Source organism: Hypanus sabinus, unplaced genomic scaffold (genome assembly GCF_030144855.1).
Source record: "Hypanus sabinus isolate sHypSab1 unplaced genomic scaffold, sHypSab1.hap1 scaffold_929, whole genome shotgun sequence".
Taxonomy (NCBI): Eukaryota; Metazoa; Chordata; class Chondrichthyes; order Myliobatiformes; family Dasyatidae; genus Hypanus; species Hypanus sabinus.
This window is the reverse complement of record NW_026781782.1, coordinates 51,019-67,084: the sequence shown is the minus strand read 5'-3', so window position 1 is coordinate 67,084 and position 16,066 is coordinate 51,019. Positions and strand designations below refer to the sequence as shown.

At 45.5% G+C, this 16,066-nt stretch overlaps 1 protein-coding gene across 1 annotated transcript in view; it reads left to right on the top strand.

The window, feature by feature from the left end:
• Positions 1-15,480, top strand: part of LOC132390488 (NACHT, LRR and PYD domains-containing protein 3-like) — a 48,267-nt gene extending 32,787 nt beyond the window's left edge. The window contains exons 10-13 of the mRNA XM_059963099.1: positions 11,163-12,900; positions 14,341-14,427; positions 14,583-14,750; positions 14,915-15,480. Coding sequence (XP_059819082.1) covers positions 11,163-12,900; positions 14,341-14,427; positions 14,583-14,750; positions 14,915-15,002 — 2,081 coding nt within the window. The 3' untranslated portion in view covers positions 15,003-15,480. The remainder of the gene's footprint in view (positions 1-11,162; positions 12,901-14,340; positions 14,428-14,582; positions 14,751-14,914) is intronic.
• Positions 15,481-16,066: the final 586 nt, after the last annotated feature.

Here is a 16,066-nt window from a genome sequence, read left to right as displayed (position 1 = left end):
CTAATCTCCTGTCTGGGACCTTGTCAAAAGCCTTTTGAAAATCCAAATATACCACATCCACTTGTTCTCCCCTACCCACTCTACTAGTTAAATCCTCAAAAAATTCTATAAGATTCGTCAGATATGATTTTCCTTTCACAAATCCATGCTGACTTTCTCCGATGATTTCACCACTTTCCAAATGTGCTGTTATCACATCTTTGATAACTGACTCTAGCATTTTCCCCACCACCGATGTCAGACTAACCGGCCTATAATTCCCCAGTTTCTCTCTCCCTTCATTTCTAAAAAGTGTGGTTACATTAGCCACCCTCCAATCCTCGGGAACTAATCCAGAATCTAAAGTGTTTTGAAAATTTATCACTGTTGCATCCACTATTTCTTGGGCTACTTCCGTAAGCACTCTGGCATGCAGACCATCTTGCCCTGGGGATTTGTCTGCCTTTAAACCCTTCAATTTACCTAACTCCACTTCCCTACTAACATGTATTTGCCTCAGTTCCTCCATCTCACTGGACCCTCGGTCCACTACTATTTCCGGAAGATTATTTATGTCTTCCTTAGTGAAGAAAGAACCAAAGTAGTTATTCAATTGGTCTGCCATGTCCTTGTTCCCCATGTTTAATTCACCAGTTTCTGACTGTAAGGGAGCTACATTTGTCTTAACCAATCTTTTTTTTTTCTTTTCACATATTTATAAAAAACTTTTACAGTCATTTTTTATGTTCCCTGCCAGATTTCTCTCATAATCTTTTTTATCCCTTTCCGAATTAAGCCTTTTGTCCTCCTTTGCTGGACTGTGAATTTCTCCCAGTCCTCAGGTGTGCCGCGTTTTCTGGCTAATTTGTATGTTTCCTCTTTGGACTTGATACTGTCCTTAATTTCCCTTGTCACCTACGGGTGCGCTACCTTCCCTGGTTTATTCTTTTGCCAAACTGGGATGAACAATTGTTGTAGTTCATCCATGCGATCTTTAAAAGCTTGCCATTGCATATCCACTGTTTAAGTACAATTTAAGTATTATTTGCCAGTCTATCTTAGCTAATTCACGTCTCGTACCTTCAAAGTTACCCTTCTTTAAGGTCAGTACCTTTGTTTCTGAATTAACTATGTCACTCTCTATCTTAATGAAGAATTCCACCATATTATGGTCACTCTTACCCAAGGGGCCTCGCACGACAAGAATGGTAACTAATCCTTCCTCATTGCTCAATACCCAGTCTAGAATGGCCTGCTCCCTATTTGGGTCCTTGACATGTCGGTTCAGAAAACCATAGATTATAGACTATAGAATAGGACAGCACATTACAGGCCCTTCGGCCCACAATGTTGTGCTGACCTTCAAACCCTGCCTCCCACATAACCGCCAACCATAAATTCCTCCATATACCTGTCTAGTAGTCTCTGAAACTTCACTAGTGTATCTGCCTCCACCACTGACTCATTCCACGCATCAACCACTCTCTGAGTGGAAAACCTTCCTCTAATATCCCCCATGAACTTCCCTCCCATTATCATAAAGCCATGTCCTCTTGTACTGAGCAGTGGTGCCCTGGGGAAGAGGCGCTCTCTGTCCACTCTGTCTATTCCTCTTAATATCTTGAATACCTCTATCATGTCTCCTCTCATCCACCTTCTCTCCAAAGAGTAAAGCCCTAGCTCCCTTAATCTCTGATCATAATCCATACCATCTAAACCAGGCAGCATCCTGGTAAATCTCGGTACCCTTTCCAATGGTTCCACATCCTTCCTATAGTGAAGCGACCAGAACTGGACACAATACTCCAAGTGTGGCCTAACTAGAGTTTTATACAGCTGCATCATTGCATCGCGACTCTTAAACTCTATTCCTCGACTTTCTTAACTATCCTATCTACCTGTGACGCAACTTTCAGGGATCTGTGGACATGTACCCCCAGATCCCTCGGCTCCTCCACACTACCAAGTATCCTGCCATTTACTTTGTATTCTGCCTTGGATTTTGTCCTACCAAAGTGTACCACCTCACACTTCTCCGGGTTATACTCTATCTGCCACTTCTCAGCCCACTTCTGCATCCTATCAATGTCTCTCTGCAATCTTCAACAATCCTCTACACTATCTACAACACCACCAACCTTTGTGTCGTCTGTAAATTTCCCAACCCACCCTTCTAACCCCACATCCAGGTCATTAATAAAAATCACAAAACGTAGAGGTCCCAGAACAGATCCTTGTGGGACACCACTAGTCACAACCTTCCAATCGGAATGTACTCCCTCCACCACGATCCTCTGCCTTCTGCAGGCAAGCCAATTCTGAATCCACCTGGCCAAACTTCCCTGGACCCCATGCCTTCTGATTTTCTGAATAAGCCTACCATGGGGAACCTTGTCAAATGCCTTACTAAAATCCATGCAGATCACATCCACTGCTCTACCCTCATCTATAAGCCTCGTCATCTCCTCAAAGAACTCTATCAGTCTTGTTAGGCACGATTTGCCTTTCACAAAGCCATGCTGACTATCCCTGATCAGACTATGATTCTCTAAATGCCCATAGATCCTATCTCTAAGAATCTTTTCCAACAGCTTTCCCACCACAGACGTAAGGCTCACTGGTCTATAATTGGCTAGACTATCCCTACTACCTTCTTGAACAAGGGGACAACACTTGCCTCCCTCCAATCCTCTGGTACCATTCCCGTGGACAACGAGGACATAGAGATCCTTGCCAGAGGTTCAGCAATCTCTTCCCTTGCCTCATGGAGCAGCCTGGGGAATATTACGTCAGGCCCCGGGGACTTATCCATCCTAATGTATTTTAACAACTCCTACACCTCCTCTCCCTTAATATTATCATGCTCCAGAAAATCAACATCACTCATATTGTCCTCACCGTCATCAAGTTCCGTCTCAGTGGTGAATAACGAAGAGATGTATTCATTGAGGACCTCGCTCTCTTCCACAGCCTCCAGGTACATCGTCCCACTTTTGTCTCTAATCGTTCCTACCTTCACTCCTCTCATCGTTTTGTTCTTCACTTAATTGAAAAATGCCTTGGGGTTTTCCTTTACCCTACTTGCCAAGGCCTTCTCATGCCCCCTTCTTGCTCTTCTCAGCCCTTTATTAAGCTCCATTCTTGCTACCCTATTCTCCTCAATAGACCCATCTGATCCTTGCTTCCGAAACCTCGTGTATGCTGCCTTCTTCCACCTGACTAGATTTTCCACTTCACTAGTCACCCATGATTCCTTCACACTACCATTCTGTATCTTCCTTACCAGGACAAATTTATCCCTAACATCCTGCAAGATATCCCTAAACATCGACCACAAGTCCATAGTACATTTCCCTGCAAAAACATCATCCCAATTCACACCCGCAAGATCTAGCCTTATAGCCTCATAATTTTCCCTTCCTCAATTAAAAATTTTCTTGTCCTCTCTGATTCTGTCCTTTTCCATGATAATGCTAAGGGTTAGGGAGCGGTGATCACTGTCCCCCCACTGACAGGTCTGTGACCCGACCCGGTTCGTTACCTAATACTAGATCTAGTATGGCATTCCCCCCAGTCGGCCTGTCAACATACTGTGACAGAAATCCGTCCTGGACTCACTTAACAAACTCTGTCCCATCTAAACCCTTGGAACTAATCAAGAGCCAATCAATATTAGGGAAGTTATAGTCACCCATGATAATAACCTTTTTATTTTTGCACCTTTCCAAAATCTGCCTCCCAATCTGCTCCTCGGTATCTCTGCTGCCAGCAGGGGGCCTATAGAATACCCCCAGTAGAGTAACTGTTCCCTTCCTGACTTCCACCCATACTTACTCAAAAGAGGATCCTGCTACATTACCCACCCTTTCTGCAGCTGTAATAGTATCCTTGACCAGTAATGTCACCCCTCCTCCCCTTTTTCTCCCCTCTCTATCCCTTTTAAAGCACTGAAATCCAGGAATATTGAGATTCCATTCCTGCCCTGGTGCCAGCCAAGTCACCCTAATGGCCACTACATCATAATTCCATTTATGTATCCAAGCTCTCAGTTCATCACCTTTGTTCCTGAAGCTTCTTGCATTGAAGTACACGCACTTTCCCCCTGTTACTACCTTTACACCCTTTATTTTGCTTCTCTTTCCTGAAAGCCTCTCTATTTATTGGATCTGGCTTTACTCCATGCATTTCTTTCACCGCTCTATCGCTCCAGGTTCCATCCCCCTTGCAAATGAGTTTAAACCCTCCTGAACCATGCTAGCAAACCTACCAGCAAGGATATTGCTCCCCCTCCAGTTCAGGTGCAACCCACCCAATCTGTACGGGTCCCACCTTCCCCAGAAGTTATCCTCATGGTCCAAAAATCTAAAACCCTACCCCCTGCACCAACTCCTTCCACGCATTCAACTGCCATCTCCTCCAATTCTTACCATCACTGTCACGTAGTACTGGCAGCAATCCTGAGAACGCCACCCTTGAGATCCTGTTCTTCAGCCCTCTGCCGAGTTCCCGAAACTCTTCCTATCCCTCTTCCTGCCTATGTCATTTGTCCCAACATGTATCATGACTTCTGGTTGCTTTCCCTCTCGTACCAGGATGTCATGCACCCAGTCAGAGACATCCCGGACCCTGGCACCCGGGAGGCAACAAACCATACGGGTTTCCTTCTGTCATTCACAAAATCTCCTGTCTGCTCCCCTGACTATAGAGTCTCCAATGACGACAGCTCTCCTCTTCTCCTTCCCATCCTTCAGCACTACAGGGTCAGACTCAGTGCTAGAGGCCCTGCCACCAGCACTCACACCTGGTCAGTCGTCCTCACCAACAGAATCCAGGACGGTAGACTCATTATTCAGGGGAATGGCTACAGGGGTGCTCTGCACGACCTGTCTACTCTCCTTCGCTTTCCCCCCTCGGACTGTCACCTAACGTCCTGCTTCCGGCAGCCTAGGTGTGACTATCTCCCTGTAGCTCTCATCTATAACTGCCTCATTCTTCCTTATTAGTCGAAGTTCATCTAGCTGCTGCTCCAGATTCCTCACACGGTCTTCCAGATCGCCCAGCCGCAAGCACTTCTGGCAGATGTGACTGTGCGGGAGAGGGGAGCTCCCCCAAGACTGTCATATCTCACAGGAGAGGCACATCACCACCTCAGGAGGCATTGTAAAGACTAACTGGGAACAAGCTGGGCTTACGCCTCTTCTCGTCGAAGCCTCAAATCTCCACTCCTTCACTGGCCCACTCACTCACTGGCCGCTTTCCATCCTGCAGACATTCCAAGAACCCTTAAATTTGGATCCACCAATCTATATGTAGATTGAAGTCACCCATTATATCTGCTGTTCCTTTATCGCAAGCATTTCTAATTTCATGTTTAATCCCATCCCCAAACTCACTACTACTGTTAGGTGGCCTGTACACAACTCCCACCAGCATTTTCTGCCCCTTAGTGTTATACAGCTCGGCCCATATCGATTCCACATCCTCCAGGCTAATGTCCTTCCTTTCTATTGCGTTAATCTCCTCTCTAACCAGCCACGCTACCCCACCTCCTTTTCTTTCCTGTCTATCCCTCCTGAATATTGAATATCGCTGGATGTTGAGCTCCCATCCTTGGTCACCCTGGAGCCATGTTTCTGTGAACCCAAATATATCATATTCATTAATAACTATCTGCACATTCAATTCATCCACCTTGTTACGAATGCTCCTTGCATTGACACACAAAACCTTAAGGCTTGTTTTTACAACACTCTTAGCCCTTATACAATTATGTTGAAAAGTGGCCCTTTTTGATTTATGCACTGGATTTGCCTGCCTGCCACTTTTACTTTTCACTTACTACTTCTTGCTTCTACCCTCATTGTACACCGCTGTCTCTTTGCACTTGTTCGCATCCCCCTGCCACATTAGTTTAAATGCTCCTGAACAGCAGTAGCAAATGCTCCCCCTCAGACATTTCCTCATACACTGAACTCCAATGTACACTTGGCAGTGTCCTAATACACTGAACCTCTCTTGCCTGTAATATATTTACAAAGCACTTTTGCATTTTTCTTAAACATCATCATGTCATGTCCCAGACTGGTCTCATAATACATTTTGAGAACTTCTACTCTACTCTTCGCCGAACATTTTCTTTGTTTTTTTGTATATGCTTTAATCTGAGTACAGCAAATTCTATCAGTAAAACCATTGATATACCTTGATTTTCAATGTTCCTTACAATTTGCTCTTCATGCCCACATTGGCACCATACTCCCGTTATTCACTTTTGAATGACTCCGGCTAACTGGATGAAGAATTACCTTCAATCAGTGCTGTGGTATACAATTTCTCACCTACTTCAGGATATCTATGTCCAATCCATCTGTTCTCCTTTCCATGACTGCTATGAAGCTTAGTTTCATTTTCCATATTTAACTACACGAAAGAACAGGATCTCTCCTCAACACACTTTAAAACTTACATCCTCTTCAAGCCCTTAATAAAGGCAATCTAGATTCATTTTTAGGGAAGTCTGAATCCACTTCTACGTTGGCACTTTCATTCATAACAGCTCTGTATGATTTATCTACTCCTGTATCTCCTGAGAACTGTTCAGCGGTGTGCGGTATGTCTGAATCGAAGTGGTTGCACTTTTTCTGCAAGGGACTGAGTTTGTTTATAAATTGGCTTTCACTTCACGGTTAAAGAGATGAACATTCTCTTCAAAATATAGGTGCTTTGATTGAGATTTTATCTCAGATTTGTTACTTCAACAGATTTATTGTTCCTTACGTTAATGGACAGGGGTTGGGAATCCGACTTCGATGCAGCTCGATGACTTTCGTCTGGTCAGGGAGATTGAGGAGGTGATAGATAGGAGCTATAGGCAGGTATTCACACCGGGGCCTTGGGAGACAGATACGTTGTTAATAGTCAGGAGAGGGAAGGGCAAGAGAGCATCCCTGTGGCTGTCCCTGTTAACAATAAGTATTCCTGCTTGAGTACTGCTGGGAGGTGGGACCTACCTGGGGGTGGCAACAGTGGTCGCACCTCTGGTGCTGAGTCTGGCCCTGTGGCTCAGAAGGGAAGGGAAAGGAAGAGGATGGCAGCAGTGATAGGGGACACTATAGTTACGAGGTTAGACAGAGGATTCTGTGGATGCAGGAAAGAAACGCGGATTTTAGTCTGCCTTCCAGGTGTCTGGGTCTGGGATGATTCTAATCGTGTCCTCGATATTCTGAAGTGGGAAGGAGAACAGCCAGAGGTTGTGGTACATATTGGTAGCAACGGCATAGGCAGGAAAATGGAGGAGGTCCTGAAAAAAAGGCTACAAGGAAAGAATTTGAGAAGCAGGACTTCAAAGGTATTAATCTCGGGATTACTGCCTGTTCCACGAGAGAGTGAGTAGAGGAATAGAATGAGGTAGAGGATAAATGCGTGGCTGGGGGATTGGAGCAGGCTGTAGGAGACAGGTGATAGAGAAGGGATGTGCTCCAACCGATGGCTAGCGATTTGTTTATTTTAATTCAACGAGTATTATAAAGTATTATTAAGCGGATGTGCTTAGAGCATGGATCATTACTCGGAGCTATGATGTTATGGCCATTACACAGACTTGGACGGCTCAGGGGCAGAAATGGTTACTTTGACTGCCAGGCCTCAGATGTTTCAGAAAGGACAGGGAGGGAGGCAAAGGAGGTGAAGGTGTGGCACTGTTAATCAGAGATAGTGTCACGGCTGCAGGAAAGAAGTAAGTTGTGGAGTGATTGTCTACGGAGTCTCTGTGGGTGAAAGTTAGGAATAGGAAGGGGTCAATAGCTTTACTGGGTGTTTTGTTATAGACCATCCAATTGTAACAGGGATATCAAGGAGCAGCTAGGGAGACAGATACTTGAAAGGTGTATTAATAACAGAGTTGTCGTGATGGGAGACTTTAATTTCCCAAATATCGATTAGCATCTCCCTAGAGCAAGGAGTTCAGATGGGGTAGAGTTTGTTAGGTGTGTTCAGGAAGCTTTCTTGACACAATATGTAGATAAGTCTACAACAGGAGAGGCTGAATTGATCTGTTACTGGGAAATGAACCTGGCCCGGTGTCTGATCTCTCATTGGGAGAGCATTTTGGAGATAGTGATCACAACTCTATCTCTTTTACCATAGCATTAGAGAGGGATAGGAACAGACAAATTAGGAAAGTGTTTAATTGGGGTAAGCGGAAATATGAGTCAATCAGCCAGGCACTTGAAAGCATAAAATGGGAACAGATGTTCTCGGGGAAACGTACGGCAGAAAAATGGCAAATGTTCAGGGGATATTTGCCTGGAGCTCTGCATAGGTACATTCCAATGAGATAGCGTACACACCATGGTGTACAAAGGCTGCTATAAGTCTAGTCAAGAAGAAAAGAAAAGCTTACCAAAGGTTCAAAAAAGTAGGTAGTGATAGAGATCTAGAAGGTTATAAGGCTAACAGGAAGGACCTTAAGGAAATTAGGAGAGTCAGAAGGGGCCATGAGAAGGCCATAGTGAACAGGATTAAGGAAAATCCCAAAGCATTCTCAAGTCTGTGAAGAGCAAAAGGATAAGACATCAAATAATAGGACCAATCAAGAGCAACAGTGGAAAAGTGTGTATTGAACCAGAGGATAGCAGAGGTATCCTCTGCTTCAGTATTCATTACGGAGAAGGATCTTGGCAACTGTGAGGTGGTTCAGCAGACTGAAAATCTTGAGCATTTATATATTAAGAAAGAGGATGTGCTGGAGCTTTTGAAAAGTTGGATAAGTCACCGGGACTGGACGAGGGAGGAGATTGCTGAACCTCTGGCAATGATCTTTGCATCATTAAAGGGGAACAGCAGAGGTTCTGGAGGATTAGAGAGTTGTGGATGTTGTTCCCTTATTCATTAAACAGAGCAGAAATAACCCAGGAAATTATAGATGAGTGAGTCGTACTTCAGTGGTTCATAAGTTGGTGGAAAAGATTCTGAGAGGCAACATTTATGAACATATGGAGAAGCATAATATGATTAGGAATAGTCAGCATGGCTTTGTGAAAGGCAGATCGTGCTATACGAGCCTGATTGATTCTTTTGAGGATGTGACTAAACGCATTGATGAAGGTAGAGCAGTAGATGTAGAGTACATGGATTTCAGCAAGGCATTTGATAACGTACACCATACAAGGCTTATTGAGAAAGTAAGGAGGTATGGGATCCAAGGGGACATTGCTTTGTGGATCCAGAATTTGCTTGCCCGCAGAAGGCAAAGAGTGGTTGTAGATGGGTCATATTCTGCATGGAGGTCGGCGGTAGTGGTGTGCCTCAGAGATCAGTTCTGTGACCCGTACTCTTCAAGATTTTTATAAATGACCTGGATGAAAAAGTGGAAGGATGGGTCAGTAAATTGGCCGATGACACAAAGGTTGGGGGTGTTGTGGATAGTGTGGAGGGTTGTCAAGTGCTACTGCGGGACAATGATGGAATGCAAAACTGGGCTGAGAAGTGCTCGATGGAGTTCAACCCAGATAAGTGTGAGGTGGTTCATTTTCATAGGTCAAATATGTTGGCAGAATATAGCATTATTGGTAAGACTCTTGGCAGTGCGGAAGATCAGAGGGATCTTGGGGTCCAAGTCCATAGGACACTCAAAGCTGCTACGCAGGTTGATTCTGTGGTTAAGAAGGCATATGATGCATTGACCTTCATCAATAGTGGTATTGTGTTTAGGAGCCGAGAGGTAATGTTGCAGCTATATAGGAACCTGGTCAGACCCCACTTGGAGAACTGTGCTCAATCCTGGTTGCCTCACTACAGGAAGGACGTGGAAACCATAGAAAGGGTGCTGAGGAGATTTACAAGGATGTTGTCTGGATTGTGGAGCATGCCGTATGAGAATAGGTTGAGGGAACTTTGCCTTTTCTCCTTGGAGCAAATGAGGATGAGAGGTAACGTGATTGTGTATACGATGATGAGAGGCATTGATCGTGTGGATAGTCAGAGGCTTTTCCTAGGGCTGAAATTGCTAACATGTGATGGCACAGTTTTAAGATGCTTGGAAGAAGGTACAGTGGAGATGTCAGTAGTATTATTTTTATGCAGAGAGTGGCGAGTGCATGGAATGGGCTGCCTGCAACGGTGTTGGAGTTGAATACGATAAGGATATTTAAGAGACTGCTGGATAGGTACATGGAGCTTAGGAAAATGAAAGGCTATGGGTAACCCTAGGAAAATTCAAAGGTAAGGACATGTTCGGCACAGCTTTGTGAGCTGAAAGGCCTGTATTGTGCTGTAGGCTTTCAATGTTTCTAACTTGTCATTGGTTAATAAGTTAAAACGGATATTATGGATCCAGGCGTAGTTTCAGAGACAGAAATCAAAAGGGGAATAAAAACATGCCATGGTCCAATGAAATCAGTTTCCAAGTGAAGAAATCCGATTCAATATTCGCCAGTCTCAGAGTCCAGTATCCATGAAAGTGCATTCACTTCCCAGCAACTCCATTTTTTACATCCCTTTATCAACTGTATCATGGTTGGCCACAGTCCCGTTGACCTAATAGTAGGGGGACATACATGCTTATGATCTCCTCTTGCTACATGGTTTCAACTGCCTGCAAAATATTTTTCCAATCTGTAAGATGGTTACTTTTCCTGTTTAACATTTTCTATTTATAACTTTGCAATACATCCGTCCATAGCTGCAGTGCAACAGGAACCTTTGCCAGAGAACCGGTGAGCGCAGTTGCCCGGCATATTCAATATTGATTTTCTCAGGGAATCTATGCCATATTTTTCATATTCTGTCCCAATTGATGCGTACAATACCAAGGATAACAAATACAAAAATAAAAGGGAGTGGATATTATATTTCAGATCTCGAGCTATCAGTGCAGGTTTGGAAAGTGTGAAGAGGCAGAATGGCTGAACTGAAGGAGCAGAGGTTACATGTGAGCTTTGGTGTTGAGGTAGGTTAGAGATACCCGGAGATAGCGATCAGCAGTGGGAACTTTCATCTTTACTGATCGCTGAATTTTATGTCTTACATTTTCTTGTTCCGTGAACCAGGTTTTATTGTCCACACCGTCAGCTGTAGGAATGTTGAATTCTTGCAATATCAGCACAGTGATCCGGTTGCAGTTTTCAAGTTGTGTCTTTGACAAGTGTAATTTGGTGATCATTTTATTTCTTTTGCCATTTAAGATGTTCAGCAGAAACACAAGGAGACTCTGCGGGCACAAACTGAAACACTGAGAGTGAACACGATCCTGATGAGGGAGAAGGTGAAGATTTTCCAGCTAGTTGATCAATACGCTGAGCTCACGGTCATTTCCACTGTTCGAGATCGGAGACTGGTGGAACATGAGCTGCTGGCAAGAGGCAAAGACCATGAAAAATGGAGAAAGAAACATCTCTGTGGAGAGCTGGAAAAAATCCGGACTGATCAGTTGTTCCAGAGCAGCTTTTCCCGGAGTAAAACCAAATCTAGTAGTTCAGCAGCAGTGGCTGGAGTCCCGGGGATCGGGAAAACAACAATGGTACAAAAGATTGTTTATGACTGGGCAACAGGGAAAATATACCAACAGTTCCAGTTTGTCTTCAGTTTCAAATTCCGCGATTTAAGCTCCATTAACTGCAGGATAAACCTAAGGGAACTGATTCTGGATCAGTATCCTTACTTTGAAAATATCCTGACAGAGGTCTGGAAGAACCCAAAGGGATTGCTGTTTATATTCGACGGTTTAGATGAATCCATAGACAAAATTGATTTTGCTGACTGTCGGAGAGATACAGAACCCAAGCACCAGTGTCCAGATCCGGAGTGGTGGTGTGAAGTGTCTGACATTGTGTACAGTTTAATCCAGGGCAAGCTGCTCCCAGGGTGTTCAGTGCTGGTGACCACCCGCCCCACTGAGTTACATTTATTGGAAAAGGCAGAGATCAGTGTCTGGGCTGAAATCCTGGGATTTGTTGGTGAGGAACGGAAGGAATATTTCATCAAGCGTTTTGAAGATCAGACGGTGGCAGAAGCTGTTTTCAAACACGTGAAGGTGAATGAGATCCTGTACACCATGAGCTACAACCCCTCCTACTGCTGGATCCTCGCTCTGACACTGGGCCCCTTCTTCACACAAAGAGTCAGGGACCCGCAGCGTGTTCCCAAGACCATCACCCAACTGTACTCCTACTATATTTACAACATCCTGAAAAACCACAGCCGTGAGATTGAGAACGCCCGTGATGTGTTACTCAAGGTTGGTCAGATGGCCTACAGAGGAGTGTCCGAGAGGAAGATTGTGTTTACAGATGGAGATTTGATCAAGTACAATCTGCAGCCTTCCCAGTTCCTGTCCGGGTTCCTGATGGAGCTTTTGGAGAGAGAGGATTTTGCCCGGAGTGTGGTGTACACATTCCCACACCTCACCATCCAAGAGTTTGTAGCTGCAGTCGCACAATTCCTGAATCCACATCCCGATGATATCCCGAAATTCCTCACGGAAATCCACAACACGACAGACGGGCGATTCGAGGTATTTCTCCGTTTTGTTGCTGGTCTTTCCAACCCAATGACAGCTCGGGGCCTGGAGGAGTTTCTGGGCCCATTTCCTCATCAAACAACCTGCCGGGTTATGGACTGGGTGAAGGAGGAGGTTAAACGGCAGAGTAGAAATACAGACAGTGAAGCTGGTAAAAGGAGCCTCCTGAACACATTACACTACCTGTTTGAGTCTCAGAATCGTGGCCTGGCTCAGGCCGCACTGGGATCTATGGAAACACTTTCATTCAGTGGAATGACACTGACCCCGATTGACTGCGCGGTCCTGTCTCATGTCATCGGACTCTGTGATACAATAAAACACCTCAATCTGGAGAACTGCCACATTCAGCGTGAAGGAATCCAGCGGCTGGGACCCGGGCTGCACAAGTGCCAGGAGTTGAAGTAACTTGATTTATCTCTCAATCTGAACTGTGAAACTGTTCCATTGTGATGTTTCAATGTAAAGGGATTTGAGAAAAACTACTAAATCAATTGTGAGGTATTCTGAAAAATGGCCAGGGGATCGGTCAGTAATTCCCCAAGGACGGGAGGGTTCTGTGGTTCCTTGTGAAGGGTTGATGGAGACGTCCTCAGCTGAGTGAACAACGGCCATTAGTTTAATGGTAGTAAATCACAGGAATGGCCGTGTTTCTCGCTGCCTGTGACACGTCCATTGACAATGTTCCTTCTCACTGTTATTGAAACCCAGACCAACACTGATTGCAGCAGGTAGGTCAGAGATTCACACACCCTTCCTGGTGAGGGAAACGAGACCATTGGTGCATTGTCCCGGTGAGAGGGAAAGAAATATCATTGTAAGATTGTCCTCCCCTGCCCTTCCCCGTGTGTGACTATCACCATCGGTCCAATGATCTGACTGCTCACTACCAGACACCCATGGGCGCATCTCCTCTCCTGATTGTGGGGCTCAGTTCAGACACACTTCTCTGTAAAATCTGTTTCTGCATCTTCCATGTTGTGGGAACTCTCTTCCACATTACCTATTCTCCTGTGTGATCTCTCTTCCCCGTCCCCCTTTCTCCTGAGGGATCTCTCATCCTTATCCCCTTTCCTCCTGTGGGATCTCTCTTCCCCATCCACCTTTCTCCTGAGGATTCTTTCTTCCCCATGCCACATCCGACCCTGTCACATCAGAAACATTTTTCTAACAATCGGGACATGAGACAGAATATGACTTTGCTCACTACCAAATACCTAGACACCATGGGCGCATCTCCCACCCCTCCCGTACAATCTATTTCTGCATCCCCTGGACCTGTAGTGATGGAAGCAGAGTATGCCCACACATCGGTGAATCCTGCAACTATGTGCTCCTCCGGCTTGAAGAGGAGAAGCCGATGTTCCCCCCAAGAGGGCAGAGAATGTAGATGCGGGGTATTCCTAGCAAGAAGTGGGAATCCGGATGGAGGTTCGGTCAACCCCCCACCCCCCCCCCCGAATCCTCCTGTGGAATCTCTCATCCCCATCCCCATCCCCATTCCTTTCTTTGGTTTCACTCTTCACTATTCCCCTCCCTCTTGGTGTACCGCTGATCCCCCATTGACCTTCCTGCTGCAGGTGCTTTTGCTCGTTTGGGGTCCCTTTGACACTTTCTCATTTACAAATTTTCCTCACTGTGGGACTTTCTCCCATCCTCTCACGTCAGGAACTCTCCTAACCAGTGGGGAGTGGGACAGAATATATGGTCACACCGACAGACTAAATTACCTCCATTCATGAATACTGTGTGAGGGAAATTGACAGTCATGGGAACTTCGATCAGTGATTTACTGACCCACGTTTTGAAACAATTTGTTCATCAATTTGTCTGTTTGTGTTTAGGCTTGGGCGGAATGAACTCGGAGATCCAGGAGTGAAACTGGTGTCTGCAGCTCTGAGGAACCCGGAGTGTAAAATACAGAAACTGGGGTAAGTATCAGACTGTGGAAGGTTGTGGTTACTGTTACTGGGTGTCTGACACTGAACATTAATGTGATCAGTAATTGTGTTACTGATAAACACTGGGGATTTGTACCATGTCCTGTCTCTCTGTGTCTTTCACCCTCACTCTCTCTCATCTCCAGGCTGAGGGATGTCGGTCTCTCAGATTCTGGTGTCGAGGATCTCGCCTCCGCTCTCAGTACAAACCCGTCACTGACAAATCTGAACCTGGGATTAAACTGGCTGACAGACCGATCTGTCCCCGCTCTCCGCCGCCTCATACAGACCCTCCCGAGTCTGGAGTGGATCGGGTGAGTGTTTGTGTGGATGTTCAATGTGATAAAATATCAGCGGATCCATGGGTTTTCTGGTGATATTTGTCTGTGAGTGTTGTTGAAACATCAACCCCAGTCCCCTGTTACTGACACTGTTGTGTAATCTGTTTATTTCATCATTATTCCTCCATCTGTTTCAGTCTGTGGAACAATGATTTCAGTTGTATTGGGAAGAAAGAACTGGAATCTCTGCTGGAACGCAGACCCGGACTGAGAGTGAATCTATGAACATCTGTATGTGTGAACATCCCCTTCAGCGGGATGGGGACATTCTGCCCAATTCCCGGCTCTCCCTTTTAAATCCCGCCCTTACCTTTAGCGGCCATGCGCCAGGTTTAATTCCCGCAGACAGGAAGAGCCCGGGAGAGAGTCCAGGAGAGAATCCTTTTGCTCCCTTTGCTGAGGACGGTGTATTCGGCGGTCTGGCTGATATAATGAAGTTAAATTGATAAATACCTTGGACGTGACCCTGGATCTGCAGCGATCCCAGACACGGCCCTGAAATGTGATTTTAATGATTATCGGTTCCCTGATGTAGAGCGATGGTGAGATTATTCAATCTGTCACTTGTTGTTGCCGGTCAATTAATTGTGTGTGACTGTAAGTGAGTCGAGAACAGCTTATTTATACCCGTGTTAGCAGCTCACAAGTTGTTTAATTTAAATTTGTCATGATAAAATCAATAAACCGCTGTAACTTACTGTTACAGGAACTCGAACTCGAGTCTCATTAGTGGGGAAACAGTGACCTGGGGTTACTGCTGTCCCCTGCACCTGGTGAACTGCAGTAAAGGGTCTGAGCTCCTCACACTGGTACAGCAGCGTCTCAGCTCCAGGCTGAGGGATGTCAGTCTGGTGGTGACTGATCATCAGAAACTCATCACTCCCCATCCCTCATCCAGGCTGACACACCGCTCTCTTGCTCTCACAGACAAAAATGACAAAAGAGATTGGAAGCTCCTGTACTGTATAATATCTGACCTGTGTCAGGCAAAAGTCGCGAAGAAGAGAATGGAACAGAAGAAATCAACACGGGGTGTCAGACACCGACTGAAACTCTGTAATCATCGTCCCATCAATCTCTCTCCGGGACGTAGAATTACAATATTCCTGAATCAGACACAGAGTGAAGCTCCCTCCACACCGTCCCATCACACACTCCCAGAGTCAGACACAGAGTGAATCTCCCTCCACACCGTCCCATCACACACTCCGGGGGTCAGACACAGAGTGAATCTCCCTCCACACCGTCCCATCACACACTCCCAGAGTCAGACACAGAGTGAATCTCCC